This window comes from Rattus norvegicus, chromosome 9 (genome assembly GCF_021556685.1).
Source record: "Rattus norvegicus strain SHRSP/BbbUtx chromosome 9, alternate assembly SHRSP_T2T, whole genome shotgun sequence".
NCBI classification, from domain to species: Eukaryota; Metazoa; Chordata; class Mammalia; order Rodentia; family Muridae; genus Rattus; species Rattus norvegicus.
In genome coordinates this window covers 106,667,562-106,694,601 of record NC_141542.1, presented here as the reverse complement: position 1 = coordinate 106,694,601, position 27,040 = coordinate 106,667,562, and the positions used below count along the sequence as shown (strand labels likewise).

General features: G+C 50.0%; 3 protein-coding genes across 13 annotated transcripts in view; 1 reads left to right on the top strand and 2 right to left on the bottom strand.

Moving 5' to 3' along the window:
• The first annotated feature begins 668 nt into the window (after positions 1-668).
• Rab17 (RAB17, member RAS oncogene family) lies at positions 669-13,979 on the top strand. 5 transcript variants are annotated; one of them, XM_087567456.1, is made up of 9 exons: positions 685-807; positions 898-1,168; positions 2,143-2,322; positions 2,419-2,541; positions 6,645-6,804; positions 10,928-11,079; positions 12,036-12,161; positions 12,874-12,967; positions 13,137-13,979. In XM_087567456.1, exons 5-9 carry the CDS (start codon positions 6,648-6,650, stop codon positions 13,247-13,249), a joined length of 642 nt encoding a protein of 213 aa, XP_087423582.1. In that variant the 5' UTR covers positions 685-807; positions 898-1,168; positions 2,143-2,322; positions 2,419-2,541; positions 6,645-6,647; the 3' UTR covers positions 13,250-13,979. The 5 variants fall into 5 exon arrangements, with proteins under 5 accessions (XP_087423580.1, XP_087423583.1, XP_087423582.1 ...); XM_087567455.1 differs by lacking the exon at positions 2,143-2,322 and having other exon boundaries at positions 707-807; XM_087567454.1 differs by lacking the exons at positions 2,143-2,322; positions 2,419-2,541 and having other exon boundaries at positions 669-807.
• A 4,530-nt stretch (positions 13,980-18,509) lies between these two features.
• Positions 18,510-21,030, bottom strand: Prlh (prolactin releasing hormone). Of its 2 annotated transcripts, none has more exons than XM_087567497.1 (3): positions 20,820-21,030; positions 19,446-19,598; positions 18,510-18,794 (listed from the first exon to the last, which is right to left on the bottom strand). In XM_087567497.1, exons 2-3 carry the CDS (start codon positions 19,540-19,542, stop codon positions 18,640-18,642), a joined length of 252 nt encoding a protein of 83 aa, XP_087423623.1. In that variant the 5' UTR covers positions 19,543-19,598; positions 20,820-21,030; the 3' UTR covers positions 18,510-18,639. The 2 variants fall into 2 exon arrangements, with proteins under 2 accessions (XP_087423623.1, NP_071558.1); NM_022222.2 differs by having other exon boundaries at positions 20,816-20,862.
• A 3,352-nt stretch (positions 21,031-24,382) lies between these two features.
• Positions 24,383-27,040, bottom strand: part of Mlph (melanophilin) — a 36,003-nt gene continuing 33,345 nt past the window's right edge. For 3 of the 6 annotated variants that reach the window (NM_001432140.1, NM_001432141.1, NM_001012135.2), the window contains one exon: positions 24,383-25,431. In NM_001432140.1, coding sequence (NP_001419069.1) covers positions 25,405-25,431 — 27 coding nt within the window. In that variant the 3' untranslated portion in view covers positions 24,383-25,404. The remainder of the gene's footprint in view (positions 25,432-27,040) is intronic. The other 3 variants (XR_015628682.1, XR_015628683.1, XM_087566504.1) reach the window with 1 other exon arrangement.

The following is a 27,040-nucleotide window of genomic DNA, read 5'->3' as shown; positions in this document are numbered from 1 at the left end:
TCTGAGGCTTGAGCTCCCTTTAGAGTGCCCATCGTGCTGTTGTCTGTCTATCTGTCCATGCAATAAATAAACCCCTTTGACAACTCTCCCTTGACCCCTACAATCCACCTCGTTGTCCCTTTGAACTCAGGAGACCTTTGAGTCACTGTATTATAACAGTACCTTTGCCAGCATAAACAGAAGAGGCCATGCCCATACATCTCTACCCAGCACAAGGACAGAAGCAGTGCTGATCGTCAATTTCACATCTTGGATGCCAATCTAGGCACAGGGAATCAGAGTCCTGTTCAGAGATGGAGTGAAGTTCTTAGTCTTCAAGGCCGTGGGGGCACCCAGCCATGTGGACAGGGAGTGTGCTCTGGAGGATAGGGTGACAAGAAGAAGGCCAGTGGCCTTTGTAGAAAAAACAGGTTCTTCAGGGAGTAGTGGAAAGCCTCTTGGGAATCCAAGACAGCTGCACCTCCATTCACGATGCTGAGTTTCCCATTGCCCCGCACTACTAATTCAGGTGAGTCCTGAGCACAGAGAGAACACACTAGTTGCCTGGCACTCGAGGTTGAGCACAGTAGGACTGATTTGCATCTTTCTTCAGCCTAGAGTTTCTCCTTCTGGGGATCTTCCGGCCCTACCCAGGCAATTACCTGCTCCAGGACACACCCATCCCAGGCTCCGGCCCCTGGCCCTGCCCACCTGGCAATGCCTCTCCAGACTGGAGATGTTTACATAAAGAGTTAAGAAGTGAGCTCGCATAACCAAAGAGCTGTTCTCTAAGTCTGTGATGTTTTCCGGTCTGAGGAGCTGGGACAGGTGAGACCTGGAAAGGGCTGAAATTCTGGGCTGCAACTAGGTAAGGCGGGTAGAGAATTGGAGTATGACTTCTAGCACACTTTGTCCCAGGTGATCACATGATCGTGTGGGGACTTTGCACTGGAGTTTACGGAAAGAGAAGAGGCCTGCTTCTGCGCAGGCTGGGGCCTTGGTAGAACAGGGGGCCTGCCCACTTCCTTTGCTGGGCTGCTGGTGGTCAGTGTGCACGGCTCCTCCCGCCCTGCCCCTGGCAGGACTCTGACCACTCATCCAGCACCCAGGAGAAGCCTAGCCAGGGGAAGAAAGGGGAGCCAGCGGCCCTGTGGGATGATGGTCTGTGGAACTTTTTCAAAGTGAACAGGTGAGTTCTTTGTAAATTGTGCTGTATTGTGTGTGTGCGTGCGTGTGCGTGTGTGTGTGTGTGTGTGTATGTGTGTATGTGAATGTGTGGGTGTGTGTGGGTATGCTGTGAGCATCTGTATGTGTGGGCTGTGAGTATATGTGTGTGCTGTGAATGTGTGTGTGTGTGTGTGTGCTATGAGCATGTTGTGTATGTGAGTGTGTGTGTGTATGTGTGTATGTGAGTGTGTGGGTGTGTGTGGGTATGCTGTGAGCATCTGTATGTGTGGGCTGTGAGTATATGTGTGTGCTGTGAATGTGTGTGTGTGTGTGTGCTATGAGCATGTTGTGTATGTGAGTGTGTGTTGTGTGTCTGTGTATGTGTGTATGTGAGTGTGTGGGTGTGTGTGGGTATGCTGTGAGCATCTGTATGTGTGGGCTGTATGTGTGTGTGCTGTGAATGTGTGTGTATGTGTGTGTGTGTGGGTATGCTATGAACATGTTGTATATGTGAGTGTGTGTTGTGTGTCTGTGTATGTGTGTATGTGAGTGTGTGGGTGTGTGTGGGTATGCTGTGAGCATCTGTATGTGTGGGCTGTATGTGTGTGTGCTGTGAATGTGTGTGTATGTGTGTGTGTGTGGGTATGCTATGAACATGTTGTATATGTGAGTGTGTGGTGTGTGTGTGTGTGTGTGTGTGTGTGTGTGCGTGCTGTGAAAGTGCATATGTGTGGTATGAGCTGGTATGTGCTATGAGCTTGTGTGTATGTGTGTGTGTGTGTTGTGAGCATGTGTGTGGATGAGTGTAAATGCTGTGAACATGTGTGTGTGTCTGTGTGTCTCTGTGTGTGTGCATGTGTGTGTGTGTTCTTGGGACCTGAATCAGAGGCAGAGCTGAAACAGCAGACTCCTTGAGTTTGTTCGCAGTCAAGAGTGTTCTTGTTGGGATCACAGGTCGTATTCTGGGAAGGAAATTTCATTGAGTTTTCCTTGCAGAAAGTTCCAGTTAAGGGTTTTGCACATAAACAGCCAGTTCGAGGAGACACCTTCTAAGGAATCCTTTCCAGACGGCTGCAGAGGCTCAAGCAATGGCAGGGGAGCTGGGCAGTTTCTTCTAATTCTCTTCTAATCTGCAGCTTGGTTTTCTTCTCCTATCAAATGCCATGCTGTTCTCAAGTTCAGTGTTGGGAATGAACAGCCTGGGGGATCTGGGTGAGCAGGATGGGGTGCAGCCTCTGGGGCTCCCTCCTTCCTTGAATATTTTTTTCTTAGGTGGAAGAGAGGCAGACTTGTGACTGCTGAAGAAGGGCCAAGTCAGGATGAGAAAGAGACTCCCAATGGCAACCTGGCAGCCACTCCCTTCAGAAAGATCTAGATTCTAGAGGAGGGGGACAGGTACAGATTTTCCAACTTTCTTTCTGAACAGAGGGCTTGGGCTGGCTGTTATTGAGAGCTTGAAATGCATAGTCACTCAAAAAGTATTATGAGAATGTCTGCAGTGGTCTTATCTATTACAGAGGGAAATGATTAATACCAGGAAAAAATTCAGTCAGGGGAATGAACCATCAAAGCAAGATAATTGCAGAAATCTGACAAAGCCATGTGGACCCTGCATTTGGTGTTAGGACCGTTAGGGCAAGTATATGATCACATTAAAGCTGAGGGGTTATTATTACTATTAATTACTAATTATTATTATCATATTGTTATTATTTTGAGATAGGTTCTTACTCTGTAGACCAGAATGATGTGAAACTTATCCCTTGCTTAAGCATCCCTAGTGCTGGGATTATAGGCTTACAACAACTATTTGGAGGTGTAAAGGCAGAGTTGCCCTGTGTTATTCCTGAGGTATGTTCTACCATGATCAGCAGCTGGATGGAGCTAGTGCCTATGGGGATCCCTAGGAGCATAAAAACATCAGATTCCAGCCCTGGATTTCGTGTCTTTGCCTTGGGAAGTTTCTGGGCCTTTAGCATTGGTGCTAGGCCCTTAGACTTCCGGTTCAGCTTTTGCAGATGTCTGTGCAGGAGCAGGTCGGCCCAGGGAACTTACCCACTCTGCTTTTCTCTGGAGGGCCCTGGAAGCTGCACTCTTGACAGCTTTGCATGAACCACATACAGGTTGGCCCCACAGTGACCCGTGAAGGTCCTTCAATGCCAGCCAGCAGCCCTGCCTCCCTTTCCGTAAGCACACCAGGCATGCTTCCAACAAGCATCAGGGTGTGACTGGCATGGGAGCCCCGGGGCAGAAAGCACACTGATCCAGATCCAGTTAGAATCTGTGGAGCCGCTTCCGGGTTCATTCGGGAGGTAGCGGGCACTGGCTGCTCCCTCCGTGGCTTCGGCGTCCTCAGTGGCTACGGCAAGCTTACTGAAGGAAATTCAGCTTTGGGGTGCTGGTGATAGCCCAGTGAGAAAGCTGAGCCACTGATCATACAGGCATACTTATTTACATGCAATCAAAAGCCAAGGTCGGTCCAATCAAGGGAGACAGGGAATGAGGCTCCATGATGGTGGGGCCTGCACTCTATGCTGTTGGCTGTCCGGGGTTGGACCCATGATGGAGGGGCTAGGGTGGCAGAGGTGACGTCAGGCAGGAAGCTACTGCTGAAGAGAGTTGCAGTGACTCCCATGGTAGGAAGTAATAGTTTTACTGTGGAAGGGACCCGGCCTGTTTGCTGTGGAGTTGACGGATGGCCTTTGGCAGTGTCCCTCCTGGTCCCTATTCAAGATTCTGAACTCTGGTTTGCCCTTAGGTTCAAAGGGCGGAGTCTCTGGGAGGAGGCTGCACATATCCCCAGAGACACCATTTCTCTGTCTCTGTCTCTATCTATCTCTGCTTCTGTCTCTCTGTCTCTGTTTCTCTCTGTCTCTCTCTGTCTCTCTCTGTCTGTCTCTCTGTCTCTGTCTCTGTCTCTGTCTCTGTCTCTGTCTCTCTCTCTCTCTCTCTCTCTCTCTGTTTAGTCATATATTTCACAAACACAGGTGCTGGATAAAGTGTTCATCCTGCTCGTCCACCCTTCAATCAATTATTCAGTTGATTAATCCATCCATCCATCCATCCATCCATCCATCCATCCATCCATCCACCTACTATCTACCTATTTATTCATCTTCTGATTTATTGATTTACACACGCATCCTTACACACTCATCCACTCCCCTTCTCACTTACCTCCACCTCTGCACCTATGCACTGGTCCATCGACTTTCCGAATACCATCCGTCTACCCGCCCGTAGATCTATTCACTCACCCGTGCACCTGCCCGCTAACCCATCCATTGTGAGGTGTGTGCTGAGCAGCTACTGTGTGCTAGGTGGGCACTGTTGCCAGCCCTGAAGAAACACGGGCTACCCTAGGAGTGGCTTTTGAATGTAAACTTCAGGCTTTAGTTATCTGTATTTTAATTTATAGTCAATTAATGTGTGATGTTGGGTGAATAGAGCTTTAAAAAGCTTGAAATGGACAACTTCTTTCTTTCTCTCTTTCTTTCTTCCTTCCTTCCTTCTTTTCTTTCTTTTTCTCTTTCTTCCTTTCTTCCTTTTTTCCTTTCTTCCGTTCTTTCTTTTTGTGACCCTGCTCTGCGATCAATACATGGGAGAAACTCTAGAGGTCCCTTTGGGGTGGGCCATGCTGTGCTGTTGGTCATTGTTGTGCTGCTGGCCTGAGGAACCCTGGAGCCTTCTCTCCTGGACCCCAGCTATTTCTCTCTAGAATAGCACCTTGGTATTAGGCCCGTGTGTGAGACCTGGTGTCTATGCTACATTCTTATCTTCTGTCACCACGGTCTCAAGTGTTCTGTGTTACGGTTCCTGTCCATCTTTCCTTTACCCCTTCTCTGTTCTCAGCCAGTCTTTCCCGCTGTGGTGATGGTAGGGAAAGGCTCTATTTGAGAGTCTAGTTGCCCATACTCTCCCTTTCCTCCTGCTTCCTTCCCTCCTTTCATTTTCACCTCCTTGTTTGATGGAGTCTTACTGTGTAGACTCCAATGTGCGATCCTCCTGCTTCAGCCTCTGTCTGGGATTATAGGTGTGCCCCCACCCTCCTGGCCCTAGGAAGATTACACACCTCCCACTGCAGAGCTTGAGGAAAAAAGAACTGCTGAATCTTGAGAAGCCTTGGCTGATGCTGGCGGGAAGAGAGCAACACCTCCCTGGGGTCTGGAAGGTCTGGGCTGTGGATGAGGTTGGGTTTTGTTTTCAAAAATCCCTTCCTTATGGCTTGAGGGAATTTTCCCCGGGAACAATTTGGAAACACCAAGTTTAATCCAGGAACAACTGAGAGGTGCCCAGGTGCTTTGGACCTCTGTTGGGTGGCTTGCAATAAACAAGTTTGTAAGCAGTGAGAAACAGGGCAGTGAATTAGGATAAAGACCTGCATGATGCTGGTGCAGGCAGTTGTAGAGAGGGTTCAGAGCTCCTTGTCACCCATTAAACTGTTTCTTCTGTTCGTCCCAGTTTATAGATGGGGAGCTGGGGCTGGGGTACAGAGTGGAGCAGGTGTTGGGCAGGACCTCTTGCTTGGATCTCTGATCAACAGGTCTGCATTCTACCTAGGAAGCAGCCTGTGTGTGTGTGTGTGTGTGTGTGTGTGTGTGTGTGTGTGTGTGTGATGTGTATATATGCTGCGTATATATGTGGTGTGTGTGTATGTGGTGTGCATGTATGTGGTATGTGTGTATGTGCTGTGTGTGTGGTATGTGTGTATGTGCTGTGTGTGTGGTATATGTAGTGTGTGCTGTGTGTACATATGTGTGGTATGTGTGTATATATGTGGTGTTTGTGTGTATGAGGGTTGTGTGATATATGTGTGTGATATGTATGTGTGTGTGGTATGTGTGAGATGTATGTGTGTGGGGTATATGTGTATATGTATGTATGTGTATGTGTGTTATAAGTGTATATATATATATATATGTCCTGTGTGTTTGTATGTGGTATGTGTGTACATGTGATATGTGTATGTATATGTGTGCATGTGTGTGGGTGGTGTGTGTATATATGGTGTATGTGTGTGTATGTGGTGTGTGTATGTGTGTGTGTGTGGTGTGTGTGTGGTATATGTGTATGTGTGTATGAGGTGTGTGTATTTGTGTGTGGTATGTGTGTATATGTGGTATATGTGTGTGGTTTGTGTGTGGTGTGTGTGTATATGTGGTATGTGTCTGTATGTGTGTGTGATGTGTGTCTGTATGTGTTTGTAGTGTATGTGTATTTGTGCTATATTGTGTATGTGTGTATGTGTGTGTGTATGTGGTATGTGTGTACATATGGTGTGTGTGTACGTATATGTGTGTATGTGTGTTTGTATGTGGTATGTGTGTACATATGGTGTGTGTGTACGTATATGTGTGTATGTGTGTTTGTATGTGGTATGTGTGTACATATGGTGTGTATGTATGTACATGTGTGTATGTGTATGTGTGTGTTAGACTCACTGAGGTGATTTGACCACAGGTTTTTCACTCACCTCTGTCTCCTGTGGTTGTTTGCAGGCCATGGCACAGGCTGGCGGGCTGCCACAGGCCAGCCCTTCTTCTGGCCAGCCCTACGTGAGCAAGCTGGTTCTGCTTGGAAGCAGTTCTGTGGGCAAGACCAGCCTGGCCCTCCGGTACATGAAGCAGGACTTCAGCAACGTCTTGCCAACTGTGGGGTGTAAGTGAGGAGAGAGAGCCCTGGTAGGGGCAGATGGGGATGTGGTCTACCTCAGGATGGCCCCTGCCCTGCAGCCTGAGGCTGGATATGCCCGATGGCAGGGAGGGGCTAGGTGTTCATCAAGGGCAGGGAGGCACACTCTTCTGGAAATGCACATAAACTACCTTCCTAGGGCTCAGGGCTCAGGTTAGGGTCAGGTTTCATCCCAGCTGACATTTGTGAGTATATAGACACAAGGGGCAGGGTCTCTTTTCCTAGAAAGCTTGAGTTTGGAGGGCTGGCAGTGAGGTCCGGGATGCTATAAGGGAAGAGAGAGAAAACAACTGTGTGTGTGCTTGCTTATGTGTGTATGTATGTATGCATGCATGTATGTATGCATGTTTATATGTATGATGTATGTATGTATATATGTGTGTGTGTATATGTATAGACACATGTATGTATTTGAGACAAGGGCTCACTATGTAGCTCAGGCTGGCCTGGGACCCTCCATCTCATGTCTCTGCTTCCCTTGTGCTATGATGACGAGCATTTGCTACCACACACGGCATGTTTTAATTTAGAGCAAGGACAGATTAGAGAGTGACCCCTACCCCATGCCTGTCGTTTTTGTTATACCCATCACGGTTTCTCCCTAAATGGATGCTCCTCCTGCTTCTAGACATCTTGCCCTGATTTTTTCCCCAATCTCAGAAGTGACAGCAAGCTTTGTCCTCAGTGGACTTGAAACTTGGGCCTCTCCTTTCATGCTCTATTTTAGTATGTGTCCATCCCTTTCCCCCCAAAACTCAGCCTCAGGGATGGCCAATCTGTGCAGACTGGTCTAGTGAGGGTAAATGCTCCCTTCTCTTCAGGAAGGCTCAGCTCTGTGTTGTATAAACATCTCAACCCTGGCTAATGGGTCCTGTGTGCCCTGCCCTTGAACCTCTGTTGGGATTTGAGAACTCAGCCATCATGTTTAAACTGGAAAAGAAAGACAAGGGAGAGCAAGAATGTATGTGAAGAAAGTAGGCCTGAGCTTTACACCGTGTTTCACCTCCCCTTCTTCTCTCCCTCCCAGCGTTCTCTTCTCTGTGTGTACTTAGGATGTGTGCACATATATGCATGGGTGCATGCCCACATAGGGGGAACAGGAGGACATCTGGTGTCCTGCTCTATCCCTCTTTACCACATCCTCTTGAGAAAGGGTCTCTCACTGCCCCTGGAGCTAGGCTGGCAGTAAGAGACACTATCTGCCCCCAGTCTGCACCTCCAACACTGAGATTACAGGACAGCATGAGGTTATGCCTTGCTTTTTATATGTGCTAGGACTTGAACTTGGTCCTCATACCTGTGGCAGAAAGTACTCTTACCACTGAGTTATCTTCCCAGCCTTTGAGAGAATGTCTATCAGAATATCCCCGAATGGCTCCAGAGGCAGAAGCATGATCCAAAGTGAGAAAGAACAGACCAGAGTGTAGGTTAAACAACCCACGTTGCTATGGCAACGAGTCTAGAGCGGTGCAAAGAAGAAAGAGGAAGTAGAAGTTGGTACGACTGACCTGGCAGTGTATGTGTTTTCTCATGAGGGTTCTTACAAACACTACTAGGTCATATTAAACAGGAGGAAATGAGATATTTATTGGAGGTTAAATGACTTATTAAGGCCCACAAAGCTGAGAGGGACCTATGTCCAAGGCCACCTGCACAGAATGGTGGCTGCATCAGGTGGCCACTGCCCAGCAGGTGCCATGGGAAGTGCGAGTCCCCTTTCCTATTGTCCACACAAAGGCTGCTGCTTTATGTGAAAAAAGCAACTTAGACTTCAAACTCGTGGATTCTCAACTTGTCTACTCAGCCTGTGCCGGGATCGGCCAAGATGCTGCCCCAATTTATAGGGAGAATCCATACTTTCCTAGAAGGTTCTGTCCAGCCCTGTCTCTGCTGTTTCCAAAGTGGATGGGAATGTGTCTCCAGAGATGACCAAGCCCTAGGTCACAGAGCCTGTAAATCATGATGCCTGCTATGGAGATGAGGCCACTTTGGCCTTGGCTCCCCAAATTCTGTGACCGTTATCCTCAAGAGAAGAGGCGAGAGCTCTGATTCCTGAGGAGAGGCAGGTGCTACATAATTTAATTTCTATTCCTGTGGTGAAACACTAGGACCAAGGGGACTTGTCCTAGTTCACCAGGGGAGGGGTTCACCTGGCTTGCACTTCTAGATCGTAATCCGTGACTGAAGGACTCAGATAGGAACCGGAGGCAGGAAACATGGAGGTGCCGCCCATGTTTTGCTCTCTGGCTCACTCAGGCTCCTACATAGCTTCCCTTCTTTCTTCAAAACTATTTTATTTTTATTCTTAATTTACACATACGGTATTTTGCCGGCGTGTGTGTCTGTGCACCACATGCATGTGGAGCTCGCGGAGGTCAGAAGACGGTGTGGAAGACCTGGAGTTATACATGGCTGTTAGCTACCATGTGGACCCTGGGAATCAAACTCTGGGCAGTGCTGTTAAGCCCTGAGCCATCTCTCCGGGCCCTCAGCTTGCCTGCTTAGACAGCCCAGACCCTCCCGCTTAGGGATAGTGGTCTCACAGTGGGCTGGGCTCTTCCAAATCAATCATCAGCTGAGACAATCCCTTACAGGCGTGACCACAGGGTAGTATGATCTGGACAGTCCCTCGGTTGAGACTCTTTCAAATAACTCTAGACTGTGCCACGTTGACAGTTGAGGCTAACCAAGGCGTCAGGTGAGGCCAGAGGCCAGACTGAGGTGGTAAGTCCACAGCTGAGGAACACCAAAGGTGGCCGGAGTCATTGGAAGTTGGAAAGAGGTGGGGCAGGTTCTCTCTCAGATCCCTTAGAAGGAGCTAACCTTGTTCACAGCTTGACCTGGGGCTCCTGGTTTCTAGATGTTTCCAGAACTGAAAGAATGTATTTCCTGTTTTAAGGCACTCAGAGGCCACTTGTTATACTTATGCACTGTCCTTGAGCTGGAAGCTTCATTTCATACATGGAGGTCTGTTTGCCAGAATCTCCCCCAGTTGGTTCCAAATCCACCCTGGGTCTGTGTAGGGAAGTGGCTGTGGGTGAAGCCCTTGGTCTCTGCTGACCCTTCATGTCCTGGGCTCCCTGACTGTCCCTGGCTTCTAGTGCCCTACTAGTTCACACACTTAAAATAGAAGTTGTTGGGACCATAACTATTTTAAAATTTGTTTAAAAATTTATTTGAGATCACATTAGGGCAGAGAGATGAACCATCAGTTAAGAACACAAACTGCTTTTCCTGAAGACCTGAGTTCTGTTCCCAGCACCCACATTAGACAGCTCATAACCATCTGTAGCTCTGGCCCCAGAGGACTCCATGCTCTCTTCTTGTCTTCATAGGCACTGCACGAATGTGCCCAAACCTCACCCCACAGCTACACCTACACACATAATTAAAAATAGGAATTCAATAGTGGGAAACAAAGTTCAAGGAAAAATATCTTCAGAGTAAAGGTGGATTGTGTAGGTGGTTACTGGAGTCAGTCTTTGTGACTCGGTTAAGGGGGTGCCTGAATGAGGAAGGGAACCCCAGGGGTTGCACAGAACATTCAGGGGAAGGTAGAAACACTGCAGGCGCTCCCATGGCTAACACATGCAGAATTAAGTAACTCATGAGAGATTTCTAGGTGCAGAAGGGAGGACGGCATCAGAGGAGTGAGCGAGGGAAGGAGCTGGGAAGGGTGGCTTCTGGTGACTGAGGGTAGCTTCAGAATGGGACAGGTGGCTGAGTGGTCAGTGTGCCAGAGGGACTGAGGCACAAGAATTCTCAGAGCTCAGTGGCACTAGTGGACACTGTAGAGACGTGAGAGATCATTCATTCCTGGAGGTCCACCCCATGTCATCCTTGAATCAGGGTCTTATACTTCATCCCAAGAGTTTAGCATCAGCCCAAGGAGAAACCTCTAAGGGACATGAAACAGATTTCCAGCTGCACTTCGCTTTATAGAGAAGCTCCAGTTTTATTCATTCAGCCTCTGTCAGCATGTGCTTAGCTACCTCTCGGTGAGCTGCTGAGCATAGACCGGGATGACACACTAGGCACCCAGATGACTACCTTATCCCGAGCAAACACTCTCTCGGTCTCCTTATTTCAGGTGCCTTCTTCACAAAGGTGGTGGACTTGGGTTCCTCGTCTCTGAAGCTTGAGATCTGGGACACAGCCGGCCAGGAGAAGTACCACAGCGTCTGCCACCTCTACTTCCGGGGTGCTAATGCTGCGCTCCTGGTTTATGACATCACTAGGAAGGTAGGGTCACCTCCCACCTCCTTGCCCAGGCAATTATATGTTTACAGCCTTCTATAGGGACCACTGGCAAGGAAACTGGACCGGAGCCTTGGTTTATAGTAACTACTACATCAACCGAAGGGGCCAGGGAGCCCGAGCTGCTTGTCTCATACAGAGAGTCCTCTTGGCCACCCCTCACACCCAAAGCCGGGCTGTTTCTCTGCAATCTCCTGGTACACTCCTTACACACACAGCACTGCCATCAATGGTTCTAGTGTGCTGAGAGATGGTAAAGGGATGTTTCAGAGCCAGCCTATTTCCGCAAGCCATATAGCGTGTGTCATCAGGGGTTGCAGAACACTGAGCATGCGTGGAATTGATATAGAAGGACTGGACTCGCATGCCCAAGCGTGTTCAACCTGGTCTAAGTCAGGGAGAGCTTGCTGTCCCAGGACCTCTCACAGGAGGCAGGGAAGTGGGGACTAGTAGGGTAGCAGGTATAAGAGGTCCCGGATAAAAGATTGCAGTAGATCCAAAAAGTATGGGTTGGGCACAGGTCCAGGGGTATGGAGAGATGGGAGCCCATATCAGCCTTGATGCCAGGGGTCAGGAGACAGGTCCCAAAGGACACAGGGTCAAGCCCCTCATCTGGCCAATGAGGAGCTACAGTTAGGAAGTGGGTTTGGGGAGATAACAGTTCCCTCAAACTCTTCTGACCAAATGGTGTCCGGAGTGGAGCTCATGACCCCAAACTGCCTGTGGCATCCAGGTTCCTGACTCTTTGGTGTGCTGCTTGATTGCACAGCCATCCCTTGGCAGGGCCAGCCCATCCTGGATACCCTCCCAGGGGACCAGAGTGGCCCCTTGGCATTGCATTCTGGAACAAGGTCTTGATGTGGCTATGTACCCACAAGGGAGCTTTGCTCTTCCGGTTCAGCAGGGAGAACCCCAGCATGGTTTCTATTCTGTCTCTTTAGGATTCCTTTCACAAGGCCCAGCAGTGGCTGGAGGACCTGGAGAAGGAGTTCCATCCAGGAGAGGTGGTGGTGATGCTGGTCGGCAACAAAACGGATCTCGGCGAGGAGCGGGAAGTGACCTTCCAGGTGCTATGTGGTGGCAGGCAGCAGGAGGGAGTTCTTGTCTTTGTGAACTCAGGGGCTTTTGAGACCTTGAAACACACACACACACACACACACACACACACACACACACACACACACGCACGCACGCACACACATGCACACGCACATGCACACGCACACGCACATTCACGATATACAGCCCTGTGCCTGAGGTACTCACAAACCCACCCACATACTTGCCCTTGTGTGTACAACCTATGATCCTTCTACCTACATATATGCTCATACCTTCTAAGCACACATGCTCACACATGTGCGTAGTCATTCTTCATGAATATACATTAATGAGCACACACATGTGCCCCCAAAGTCACACATGCTAATATCTCCACATGTAAACCCCCATGCACTTGTGTGCAGAAATGCACAAAGATTCCATCTTAGATCCTCTTAGAAATCCATGTAGGAGGTGTACGTACACATATGTACAGAGGGTGTGTGTATATCAGTAGTCTGTGTGAAGAATATGTGCACATATGTGTGACCCACCACAACTAGTGTTTTTTCTACTGTTTTGAGGCAAGGTCCTATGTGTTCAAGGCTGGCCTTGAACTCATAATCCTTCCACCCCATCTTCCTGAGTGCTGGGATTATAGGTGTATTCCCATTTCCTGTGAGTCGACCACGTGCTTTTGGAGGGACTTCCATTAAACACACTGACCTTTTCCTTCAGGAAGGAAAAGAGTTTGCGGAGAGCAAAAGCCTGCTGTTCATGGAATCCTCTGCCAAGCTGAACTACCAGGTATCCGAGATCTTCAACACCATTGGTGAGTTGTGGCCCTCCACAGGAAGGTGGGAGCTGCTATGCCTCCTCTCTTTGTCTTCTTCTGGTGTCTTTGGGGCAGGGAGGGGCGTGAGGAAGACTAATAGGGAGTGCTTGGGCTAGGGTTCTGGGTGATGCGATTCCCTCTCCAGTAAAGCCCCTGTTTTCCACAGCCCAGGAGCTGCTACAGAGAGCAGGAGATGGGCAGAGCAGCAGCCCACAGGAGGGTGAGGCTGTGGTTCTGAACCAGGGACCTACAGTCAGGCCGCGCCAGTGCTGTGCATGACAGCCGCTGCCACTGCAGGAGAGCGAGTGGAGGATAGCTCAGCCTGTGCTTCCGAGGGTCCCCAGCCCAAGCTACATCTTCAAGAGTCTGCTGGCTCTTTGTCCATTCATGTTCTCTGTCGAAGATGGCTTGTGGGTGAGCTCTGGAGGCTACCAGAAGTTGCTTTCCTTTGTAATAACCGCTTGCCAAAGCTGATGGGAACTGTCTCAGGGAGGATCCAGTGTCAAGTGGCTTCCAGAAGACTGTCAGCCCTACCTTACCAGATACACAGATACCTGAATGCTCTGAGCCAAGTGTGCCTGCCCCGCCTGGGCTGTCCCTTTCAGCTTCTTTACAGCCATCGCAGAAGAATTAAAGGAAGCAGAGCGGTGTGGACTGGAACAATTCTTTGATCCATGGAATAGGACGACAGATGCTTCATCCCGGGTCAGCTGGTCCGTAATGACACCACTTTCGTTCTGGGAACTGTCAGGGGAAGAGAAGGGACATCAATGCAAGGAAAAATGTAGAGATGAGCCAAGGAAAAAATGAGCCCAAGGTACTAAGTCTCAGTGAGGTGGCGCTGGAGACAGAGTCTGGAAGGGTGGCTGGGATGGATGGTCCTTTCCATCTGTGGCTGGGCAGAGCCAGGTTTCTCTCTCGTGATTCGAGGACTCTGAAACCCCTGTCCTGAGATCAACACCGGGCTGTCTCACCTTCTCTCCAAATATTAAATGTCTTGACAATCTGACCACTTCATGAGGTTTCACTAGGACCCATGGCCCGACAGCTCACACCGTTCAGTCTTTCTGCATGCATTCTAGATGGGTTTGTGGGTGTTAGACACGGTGAGGCTTCATGGGGCGAGGGTAGTGAGGGTGGGCGCGGGCACTGGGCTGGGTGGGCTGTCTCTTCTGATGATGACTGTGTGAGTTCCTATCCTTATAGAGAATCCCAGGTCCTAGTCCAGGGAGGAAAGCCCCAGAGGAAGTGCTCCTGTTGGGTCTTCTCTCTTGACACTTGCTAGGGCAAGATGTGGCCATTTAGGGGGCAAAGCTGTTCTTCTAAATCCTTGCTTCTGGGAGTGTGATAAGCTCTTGGATCTGAATAATGAGACATTGTTGTTGGGTGTGGTGATGTAGGCCTCTCATCAAGACACATTCAAAGCTGATGCAGGAGAATGGCGGGCTTCTTCTGGGCTACACAGTGAGAAAACAAACAGGCAAACAACAAACAGACAAAAAGACTAAACAAACAACAAAACTAACAGAATAAAACAAACCCTGAAGAACACCTCAAACGAACAAACATGAAATCCTTTACAGGGACCTCTCAACCAAAGTGGTCTCACAGCTCGTCTGTGTGTATGACTTCTGCTCTCATTGGCTCTGCTCTTACTGGCTCTGCTCATACTGGCTCTGCTCTCATTGGTTCTGCTCTCATTGGACCACACTAGTGATATCCCTTCAAGTTCATGTAGGGCTCAGGCCAGGGACCGCAGGGGGCTTTGTGGCCCTGCTGCACTTCTAGAGGGCTTCAGTTCTGAGGCCTGGAAACAATTGTGAGTTTCTGGGTGCTGATATAGTCCTGACCTGACCTGAAGGAAATCCTGTGACCACTGGACAGATGTAAGGCGGACACCGAACTGCTTGTTCTCGTCAGGGAATGTCAGAGGCCGATAGAGAGGTTTTCACTCACTCTTCCCTGGTCCATTTCCTCATGAGGCCTGTTGATGTTGGACAGTGCTTTTGTGACAGCTAGGGAAGATAGATAGTGGCCACCTGATGACTCTCTCACAAGTGAAACAGGGGAAATGAATATTCTGGCGCCCCAGGCTGTTCTATCATCCCCAAAGGGCTGGGGAATCATTAGCCGGTAGGCATGACCAGGTGATGAGGGGCTGGGTTACATATGACCACTAGGTGGCGATGCAGTATCACTTTTTAGACAAATCCTTCTGTTGGCTCCTGGGTGCCTAGAGATTCAGGTGCATCTCTTTTTTTTTTTTTTTTTTTTTTTCCGGAGCTGGGGACCGAACCCAGGGCCTTGCGCTCGCTAGGCAAGCGCTCTACCGCTGAGCTAAATCCCTAACCCCTCAGGTGCATCTCTTAAGGACAAAGTCACTGCTTTGAGGAAATAGGGAAACACCAGGAAGATTTGCAGGTACCTGTCTGTCTGGTTGCCAATTTCTGCTCCATCTTGACTGATTAGTATTGCTCCCTTTGACACACTCCAGCAGAAAGCCCAAGACTGGATGGATCTGGTACCACCCAGGTTCACCAGGCAGGTGAAACTCAGTGGTTTCCTGAAGTCACACTTACAGCTGAGAGGCAGGGCCCCGAGGTCAAGGTTAAGATGTCAAGGTGGGACCCGGACTCCATCAGAGGACCCAGGACATTTGGGCAGCAGAGAAAAGCCCCGGATTCTTTTCTATGACAGGAAGTGCGAGAGCAGAGCCAGGCACACCACCGGGTGGCATAATCAGCATGGATCATTTTAAAGAACAGCCCATTGGGTGCTTCAGAAGGTCAATGTCATGACAGAAAGCAGTAAGATCTGGGACTGAGAAAAATACACACACACACACACACACAAGCACATGTACACACATGCATGTGCACACATATACACCATATACACACAAACACACCACATACAACACACACGAGCACGTGTACACATATGCATGTGCACACACACATACCACACACACCACACATGAGCACATGCACACACATGCATGTGCACACATATACACCACACACAAATATACCACATACAACACATACCAGCACACGCATACACGTGCACACACACATATGAACACAACACACACAGCACACACGAGCACATGCACACACATGCATGTGCATATACACACATACCAGCACATGCACACACATGCATGTGGGCATACACACAAATGCAGCACATACAACACACACACCAGCACATCCACACATGCGCGCGCGCGCGCACACACACACACACACACACACACATATACAAAACACACAGAAAGAGAGAGAGAGAGAGAGAGAGAGAGAGAGAGAGAGAGAGAGAGAGAGAATAGAATTACCGACTTTTCCAGGCTTATACTTGGCCTTATTCTTGGGAGAAAGGCGCTGAACTCTTGGTGTCTGCAGCTTGCCACCAAGCGTAGGTTGGCAAGGACAGGAAGTGGGAAGCCGGCAGACAGGATGGCTGAGTCCATGCAGGTTGAGATAGTCCTTACAATGACTTGTGAAATTTTCCGTATGTTTGAACACTGTTCCAAGACGGAGTAAAAATGAGTATGCCTCCATCCATCTTTTTGGGTGAGGAGATGGTTTGTTTCTAGAGAACGACTGTGGGAGGACGACCTCCAGGCACGGCAGTGACTATATCTGTAAGAGCGGCTGCTGTTGCCTGCGAGCCTGCCTGTTGATGTTCCTGCATGGGGGGAGGGGTGGGGGAGGTCATTAGACCTTCATCTCAGATCCCAGCTGATCCCACCTTGTGCCCCTCGCCCCTGCTGCATGCCACCTCAGGTGAAAGTGGCTTTGGAAGGTGCTAGAGTACTCAGGGAGTGGAAAGAACTGAAGGGGAGTCCGTATGTTACTACAGTCACAGCCGCCTGTGACAACAGTCACAGCAGCCTGAGGGTAGCCTGAGGGGACAGCTTAGACAGCTGCCAGCCAGATGGCCCTCGAGCTGAGAACCTTGATATGTGGGTAAGATGGCACCTTCTGAGCCGGGAGGGGGCTAGCTCAGGCTTCTCTGCTGGTGGATGAGGCTGCTGGCAGCCACTGGTACTCCTCTGTGCAGGTGACTGTCGGCTGCCCTAGCTGCCCATGGAGTCTCCCTAAGCTCCTGTCTGACTTCCCCCCTTTTCTGAGGGCCCCAGCTGTGTATGTTACCATTCACTTTACTCTGACTCAGGTACCCAAACAGAGTAGGTGTGTGCCCTGACTCCAAAGGAGCTTTGTGTTTGATGAAGGACACAGACACTCCAAGCGACTTTAAAGGAGGCCTGTAGGATCAGATTGGGGTCAGGTCTCTCTGGGATTCTCCTCTGAGCAGGGCGAGGTTAACATGATCATGTGTGTTGGTGGCTGCCAGGATTTTGCAAGGGATAAGGAATGGGGTGTATTCAGGGTGGTGAGGGACACCACATTGTCACTGAACTTATGGAGCCAAGTAATGCGTTTGCCCAAACAGCAGACACAGTACCAAACACGAACCTAATGGACATCGCAGGTGTTGGTTGGCCGATGACATTTGGTAGCTTCATAGACTGTAGTGAGCGTTCTGTGTCCTGGGTGCTGGGAGCAGAGCCCTGGGGGCAGGGCTCCAGCGACCATCTTGGTAGCATCTAATTTTTGCAACAAACCCCCAAACAGCTCTAAAAGTTAATCTTAAAAATGCCCACATTCGGAGCACGTCAAATACAGAGGTGAATGCTAGCAGCAAACCACTGAACTGAGAACAGGACCCCCTTGGGGGAAATTAGAGAAAGGATTGAAAGAGCTGAAGGGGTTTGCAACCCCATAAGAACAACAATGCCAACCAACCAGAGCTCCCAGGGACTAAACCACCATCCAAAGTGTACATGGACAGACCCATGGCTCCAGCTGCATATGTAGTAGAGATAGCCTTGTTGGGGCACCAGTGGAAGGGGAAGCCTTTGGTTCTGCCAAGGTTGGACTCCCCCCAGTGCAGGGGAACGTTGGGGGGCTGATAAGGGGGATTGATGGGGGGACACCCTATGGGGGAGGGGGAGGGGAGGGGCTTATGGACAGGAAACCAGGAAAGGGAATAACATTTGAAATGTAAATAAAGAAATATATCGAATAAAAAAATGCCAAGAGAAGGATGTGGGTCATGTGAAGGGCATTGTGCAGCCTTTCTCTGGGACCAAGTCTTTTACACAGTACAGTGTGTGGTCACCATGGCTTTATGCAGTCTGCCACCTGAGTATGTGTTCAGGGTACCTTGGGTGGGTGGAAGCTTGTGGGAGCAAGTGACCAAGGAAAGAGCATCCCATTTCTGGGCAGTGGTATGACTTTGGGGAACAGGACTTTACAGAAACACTGAATCAACATTCCCTTCCCCCAGTGCAGGGTCTCAAGGGACCAGGCCAACTTCTGCCTGGCCTGGTAATGAGTGGTCTCAGTTGTTCTGCTGGGGCAGGTGGGAGCCTCTTCTTTTCAAAGAGGCTGCTGGGTTCTGAGCTGCCATCATGGTTAACCTCCCCGGGGAGAGACAACATCTTCCAGTTGTTACCGCGCAGTTACAGGTGTAGAGTAAACAAAGCCAACACTTTTATTAGATTAGAGAGAAAGCAGAGGAGAGGGAGGGTAGAGGAGGGTCTGCAGGGGACAGGGAGTGTGGGCTTGGGCTCAGCAGCACTGTCTTCTCGAGCTGGGGTGTTATCCACGCTGAGAGAACTTGGTGCGTCCATCCAGTGGGAGGCAGCTGAGTTGGCCAAGTCCAGTGACATCCCTCGGGGTTGCCCTTCTCCTGCCGAAGCGGCCCACAGGCCTGATCCCGCGGCCCGTGTACCAGGCAGGATTGATATCAGGGGCTGGAAATGAAAGAACCAGATCAGCGTATGGGACGCCTGACACACGGGTGCAGTGTTCCCCACACAGAGCCCCTAAGCTGGTGGAAACCTGGGCACCAGGCCATATTGGCACCCACTCGGATGAGACTGACCAGTTCATATCTGGGCAGTGATGTGGCTTTAGGAAATGAATTTAGATGTATACCAGGACCAGCATTCTCTTCCTGTCCAACCCTCACCCCCCAAATTCTTTAGGGACCTGGCCAAGATGGGCAGGGGAATGGTGAGGACAGAGGACAGGACCATTCTGGGGAGAGACCCCTTTGTCAGGACCAACCTCCCTGACTACATGGCCAGGTAGCTTTTTTATAGGTCCCAGTAGTTCTCTGCCTATGGGTTGTGACCCTTTTGGAGTGCAGACGTCCTGCACTTCAGGTATTAACATTCCGATTCGTCACAGTAGCAAAGTTACAGCTGTGAAAATAACAACAAAATGATTTTGTGGCCGGGATCACCACATGAGGATCTGCATTAAAAGGTTGCAGCCTTAGAAGGGTTGGGAACAACTGGCTTAGGAGATGGCCAAGCCCCATGCCTTGGACACTCACGGCATCTGGGAAGTGAATGGATGGAAGGATGTCAGAGGCTGTTTTCCATAAGTCAGGCACTCACTTCTTGTCTCCATGGAGTGCTGGTGGGCTCGGCTGGAAGCCCCTGGGAGGACCAAGCTTAGCAGCAGCAAGCACAGAAGCCACGTCTTCAGGGCCATGCTCCGTCTTCCTGGATGATGCCCGGGAGTTCGGATCCCACAGGGGATGGTGCAGCCTGGGGGTAGAGGTGCAAGGGTGAGCTGTATACACAAAGCCAGGAGGGACCCTAGGTGGTTTGCACAGATATATAGGTGTGCATGGTGTGTGTCTGCGCTTATGAGGTGTGCAAATGCATATTAGTGCACATAGCTACAATTGTCAGGGGAGAGTGAGTGAGCTGTGCATAGGTGGCTGTCTTGGGACATCCTTGGGCCTGTCTGTCCATCTATGCCAGGAGCTGGGAGGAAGGCACCCAGGCCTTAGTGGGAAGCAGATTTATGGGATACCCTGTGGTTAGCAGAGGTGGAGAACAATTTGCTCAGCCTCAGAGGTAGCTAGAGATCGGGGAGTAGAGATTGGGGACCTCAGTGCCCAGTCCTTCCCCACACTTGGTCTGGGCCCTTCTGACACTGAGAGCCAGGCAGTCAATGGAGGACACTTAGCACCCCCATCCCTAGTGAGCTCACTCACGGCTCCTACAGTAACCGGGGACTTCAGCCCTAGTTTGCTAACACTCCAGAGTGAGCCTGCGGCACCTGCCTCTCCTCCCAGAGCCCCCTTGAATAACAAGAGAGGGCTGCTGCTGTTGTGTGTGGGAACTGGTGCCCTGCTGAGGGAGAGTGACATAACACATAGCGTCCATCTGTGATACTTCCTGCAGGGGACCCTTTTCTCCTCCTCTACCCGTGACATTTCAGGTCCTATTAGAAGGTGCTCAAGGAAGAGCTCCCCAAGCCCCCACTCTGAGCTGATTTTGATCTCCAGCTCCTCCTTGTCCACACAGAGCCGTCTGTCAGAGCTCTCTAAAATGCCTACCCGCTACAGTCCTGCTGGGATGTACCACACAGTGCAGGGGAACCCCAACCAGAGGAAATGAACATGCCACCATGAATCACTGTAAAGACTGCACCCACTCAGGCTAGGTGATGGGTACCTAGAATCCCAGCCAACCCTGGTTCCTGAGCCTTGGGTACCCACTTTCTGGAGTGCTGCAGACCTGTCTGCCCAGGGTGCCTTCCGGGCTCTGCTTGAGGTGTCCCACTGAAGGGCATCTTACTTGTCCTCCATTGAGGACAGCCCTTGAGTGTCAGAGACCGCAGAAGCGTGTGGTCCTAGACCACAGACCACAGGCAGCTCTCTCTGCTTGTCCTGTTTGGGGCCGGCACCTGGCTACCCAGTAAGCCGGGCAGAAGTCACAGCAACACCCACCCCTCTCCAGCACTGCCAAGTTACTCACCCTCTGTCCCTTGAGTGGTGATAAGGCTGCCTGGGCGTGAGGTGAGGCCTGCCTGGCTGTGCACCTTTTATAGGCCAACAAGGAGCAAAAGACGCCCCCGGTCCCCTCCTTGAGATGGCGTCTTTGCTTATAGCCTGCAGTTCCCACTGCGCCTCTTCTCTCATGAAGACACTCCGTCTTTTTTTTTCTTCTTCTTTTCCTTTCTTTTTACCTTAAAAAAAAAAAAAACACCCAACAAAAACCCCTCTCGTCAGTGATGTGATTTGTTCCTTCCTGAATTATATAATTTCATTTGGGCCAAGTGCTTTAAAACACATTAACCTCCCCCTCTTCACGCTCGCCTTTGGGCAGACGCCACAGTGACGTGTCCACCGGTCCTCTAATGTGAACGTGGCCATCAAACTGGAATATGGCCTCTTCTGAATACGTGCCCCCCCTTCTCTGCCTCACTTGAGCCATGACTTCCGGGAATGGTGGCCAGGAAGTCCCTCAAACCCAGGTGGGTGCTTCCTACTCTGGTTGTCCCCTCAGGTTGCTTCTCCACCTGTGTGGCCTCTAGACACATTCCTTTTATTCATCCTGACTCTGTGACTTAGAACAGGCCAGATTGTTGATACAAAACAAACAGAAGCCTGACGTTGTGGTACATTACTGTAACCCCAGCACTGTGGAAAGTGAAGCAGGAGGATGGCTGTGAATTCAAGACCAGGCTGCCTCCATAACGCAGAAACAAATTAAAAAAATTGAAAACAGAGAGTGTTACTTTTATTGTAAAGAAGGTTTAAAGGTTGGACGTGGCAGCGCTGGTCCTTAACCCCAGCGCTGAGGTTGCGAGAGCAGAGGTGTGGAAGATCTGTGACGATCACTGGCCAGTCAGCTTAGCCAAATTGACAACCTCCAGGATCAGTGATTCAAAAACAGAAAGTGGAAAAATGAGTGAGGAAGACTCCACATTAATCTCTGGTCTTCATGCACAAGTGCACAGGGTCCCCTCATAGATGTATACATACATCACCCCATAATACATGGCTGCACGCATGCACACACACACACACACACACACACACACACACACACTCTTTTATACACACACCTTTAAAAAGGAAGTCTATTGTGTTGTAAAGGCAATTTACATGTGATGAGAAAAAAAACAGAAGAGCCTGGATAATGTGAAAAGGCCAGTGTTCGCGTGTCGGGTGTTTACGTCTGGGAGTTCCCTGTGCCTTCTGTAGACTCATTCTGCTTTACAGGTGCTGAGCCTCATTCTTTTGTCACCATATCCTGGAAGGGTTAAAATATCTGTAGGTCTGTGCTGTCGAAAATGACTGTGCAATATTTTGCCATTTAACTGGCCCTGTCATCCCCACGTCAATAGTTACAGATTATACAAAATGTCATCTAAATGCAGTAGAACATTCTTGAAGGAGCTGTGCATGAGAAGAGACAAAGCAAGCATCTCCCCCGGATCACCATTTCCTGTAGAAAAGCTTCAGGCTGCCACTTCACCCTTTGGTCACCTGGTCAGTGCAACATTTGCGTTCTCTTCCTTGGAGAGAGAATGGGTGCCTCTTCCCTTAGAAGAGGGCTCTGGCCAGTGGGCTTCTTGGGAGATCTGGTAGGGGGTGGGTATGGTAAGGATGAGGAGGAGGGCATAGCCTGAAGATTAGGGTCAAGGGGAGTCTTAAACTTTTGCTTGGTGCCTTGACTCCGTCTGTGGCTAGCTCGGGCATTAGCAATGGTGAAAGCCTGGTCTCCTACCTTGGTGAGAACTGCCTTGGTAGAACATGCTCCTGTCTTGTGGGAAATTCCCCTGGATGTGTCTGCTCAGTCCTAGGGTCCATGGGGACTGCTGTGAGACTTTGGGAGCTGGAGTGGGTATCCTGAACATCATCGTGGGTCTAGGTCTATCTGCCCGTCTATCTGTCCATCTATCTGTCCATTTGTCTCTGTCTGTCTGTTTGTCTCTATTTTTATCTCCCTCTCCTTCTCCCTCTCTCCTCCCTCTCTCTGTCTGTCTCTCTGTCTCTCTCTGTCTCTCTCTCTCTGTCTCTCTCTCGAATCCCAAGTCCTTTTGGCAAAGTAGCTTTATCCAAGTGTAGTATGGGCATATTGTCCCTTTGAGGGTCCAAGTGGGAGCCAGCAGGCAGAGTGGGAGGCAGCACAAGGATCTTGGTCTCAGCCTAGTCTCCTTACTGCACATTTGATGACACCAGGCAAAGGGTCTGCAGACCTGAGGGCTGTTTTGGATAGTTGGGGATGTTCCAAAGGCAGGTGGCAAAGTGCAGGCAAGGTGTGACCCACACAGCTTCAGGCACTGCCTAGGTCCCTCAGGGCTGAGAAGTGGGTTACATGGAGGGTTTGACCAGAGGTCAGGGAGCCTTTCCTGTTTCATATTAGTGGGCCATAGATCTCAGGGCGGGGGAGCTAGCTTTGGGCACAGCAAAGGCAGTTCTCATTTGGCATAGGCCTGTTCTAGGTGACCAGTGTGGAGGAAGCACATGGCTTTAAGTAACTGCACCCTGGGTTCTGAGTTAGAGAGCTGTGGCTGTCAGAGTGACCTAATCACGGAGCTGCGGCTGAAGAGATCACAACCATGGGGCATTGTCTGTGATTCTGAACAGCTGACAAACTAAAGAGCAGGGTGATGTAGGGAGGCATAGGCTGTGAGGGTGTCCCCACCCCTATCATCTGAACCCCTGAAGGTGGATTGCTTATGTCCCTGGGCTGCAGGAGAAAACATTGTGCCTTTCCCAACACTCCTACTTAAATGGGCTTCTGCTCCTTGCAGTGAAGGGAGCCCTATTAACAGGACTCCCTGGCCAGTGCCCACCCCTTGGTCTTCCTCGGGCTTTCAGCAGAGCCACGAGACCCTTCTGTTTGGGGGGAGGGTTGCACCGCAAAGTTTTGAGGTCTTTGAACTCTTATGCTGCTCTGTAGTGGTCAGACAGTATCTCCCCAGTTCACACCCATCGAGAGCCCCAGGAGTCATTTATGGAGATGGGGCCTTGGCAAGTGTATGGACAGGGTAAAGGTGGCCCTACATGCAGTAAATGTTGCCCTGACAAGAGGACAGCTGTTCAGAGAGGTACATGGCAAGGTGACATGATGGCACGTATAGAGACTGCAGTGACGCTGCCTGAAGCCAAGTTACACTGGGATGGCTGCAGTCCCCAGAAGCAGGCAGAGGCACCACCCCTTAGAACCGCAGACTCCACTGATCCCTTGATTGGACTTTTGTCCTTTGAAATGCAGGAACACTGGGGGCCCAGGAAGTCACAAAAGTCTCTCCTGCAGGAGGACCTAACTGAAGACCTGCCTGAGAGATCAAGGGTTGCTGACAGCCAATCAGGAACTGCTGTTTAGAAGCGATGCTTTCTTGGGACCAATGGGGCGCAGGTGGAGGATATTAAAGGAAGTTACAGCAGCGTTCAGATAACTTGCTGTGGCTTTTCTCTCCTACTCCTGGAGTCTGTGTCATTGACTCTGTGCCACCTCACCTCCGACCCCCAAGGGCAAGTAGGGTCAGGTGACTAGTAGTTCAGGGCACAGGCAACACAGAAGGACACATTTCCCATATTAGCTTGTTTCGCAGGACTTTGCCAGGAGGACATAGGAAACAAATGTAGAGATACACATCTCTACATGAATGAATGAGAGACTTCTTCCTGGAGTTTATTCTCAGAAGACACTAGGATATATGTGGCTCTGACCCGTGTGTTCTCTAGACTCCCAGAGCAGGATACAAGCTGACAGGAAAGAGGCAGCCCTGGGTGTGGGAAACAGCCCTCCTGTAGCGGTGGGGTGGCTGTGAAGGCAGACCGTGCAGACACCAGCAAAACTGGCCCTGACACACTTGACTCTGGAAGATCTGAGTTCTTGATAAATCCTAGAGCAGTCATCTGTGTGTGTTAGACACCTGCATTTGAAGCACGAGCTATCTAGAAAGCAAGCTCCCTATGTAGTGTACACCAAAAGCCTGTATTGGAGGCTTGGTCTCAATGTGGTGGTCATTGTGATGGGAATGCTGGGGTGGGGGACAGTGTTATTTGCTCCCATCTGTAACACACAAGGACATTTGAAGAACAAGATCTGTGGGGTGGGGGAGGAATCCATCCCTCCTCATTCACCACCTGAACTGCACACTGTCCCATCATGCCCACAGACACTCTCGATTCTGCCTCCCGCTCCCCTGCCCACTCGGGAGTGTGTGCACCTTCAGGACCTCCCCTGAACCAGCTCTTCCCATCCCAGCTGTGAGCGTGGCTAGGCAAGGCTGATGATGGGGTTAGAGAATCACAGTGAGAGGGAATCTGAGAGTCCTTCAGCAGGCAGAGAACATCAACTGAGGGGAAGTCACATAGTTTGTATTTCCTGGGTCAGAGGCTGGCAGGTTCCCTGGCTTGGGCTGGTGACCTGGTGACAGCTGGAGGCTTGAGATCCACAGTCTGAGTTCTTACTTCTCACTGGGATGATGACTACAAGCAGGTCTGAGCATCAAGAGGCTCAGAGCCCAGGGGGCTATGACGGTCACGTGGAGGAAACTGTGGGGCGCTTGTAGTACTGTCCTGTGCCATGAGCCTCTCCTTCAGGGCTGCTGGGCCATCACGGGTTTCTGTCGAGCACAAACACACACATTCGTTTAGGTGTGCGCATGGGTTCATGTGCAAAGTGTTCACACAGAAGAAACAAATATACTCACACTTATGTGACAGATACAGATATAACAGAGAAACATACTAGTGTGTGTGTGTGTTTATATAGGTGGGGATGTAGACTTATATATGTAATGTACACGTGCATGCACATGTGTCAGCACACACAGATATACACACCAGCATGTGCCTATAGAAATAGGTATGTATATATAGAGAACTTCGTGCTGTGCACACAGACGCACATGGGTATGCACACTGAGACCCATTTGGGCATGCACAGACACACACACCAGCATGTACATGACACATGGGTGCACACATAGACATAGGTATGTATGAAGAAAGACGTGGGCATGTATATAGTCTCAGCTATGTTAATGCACACACAGTACACAGGCACACAGGCAAGGCCCTGGCCCTGGGGGGTTCATATGTACACTCATAACTCAGTTGCTTGTGTTTTCTCTTCACTAGCTTGTTTGGTTGTTTTTTTGTTTTGTTTAGTGTTTTGAGACAGGGTCTTTCTATAGAACCCTGGCTGTCCTGGAACTCACTGGGTAGAGCAGGCTGGCCTTGAACTCACAGAGATCTGCCAGCCTCTGCCTCTGGAATGCTGGGATTAAAGAAAGGTGTGCACCATCATTCCTGGCTTTCTTGTTTCTGTATTTTATTTTTTAAGTGTAACGTCTTTGTAAGTTTATTTTTCTCAGATATGAGTTTCCATCCTCTAAGGTATGTTAATGGGAAATATTTGAAAATCCATATATATATTATATATATATTAATGCAGGGAGCTTGATTTGAAAGATGACAGATGGGGTTGGGGATTTAGCTCAGTGGTAGAGCGCTTGCCTAGGAAGCGCAAGGCCCTGGGTTCGGTCCCCAGCTCCAAAAAAAAAAAAAAAGAAAGAAAGAAAGACGACAGATGGTTAAGATCTCCTCAGCAGGTATGCCCTTCATTGTCCTCAGCTCTCCTGGAGGGGTGGCCACCTCCAGCTATGAGGGTGGGGTAGACTCTTCCTGGCCTCAGTATGGGGTATAGGGTGTCACAGCCCTAACACTTACTGTAGTAGGTATACAATCTCCTGCAAAGGCACGGTCCCCAGTCTCAGGAGTATCTTTCCACTGTTCTTACATCCCTACTTTGTGATGCCGTCCTCGAAACACGGAGTTCATGACCATGAGAGGCCATGATTTGTGTGGTCCCCCAGTAGGGCCTATTCCTGAGAGGGTAGTTTGGGAGCACTGACTTCCTTGTGTCTCTTGAGGAAGATGAGCTTGCAGGGTGTGGCTGGTTTACTGAGCTCCCATGTGGAAGCTCACTGTGGCTTCTGCTCTTGGCTGCAGCTCTGCCCAAGATGGGGAAGGGAATTTAGAAGATGCTTCAGATGATCTTACTCATCCCATTCTGAACATAAGTTTATAGAATACAGAGGAACAGTGTGAGCAGAGGCCCCCAGGGCACAGAGGTCCAGGACACCCAGGACCCAGATACAGCGTCTCCTGGAAAGGGCTCAGAGCCTTTAGGCCCAAGCACTCACCTCCTTAGTGGCATGGAAGGGCTGG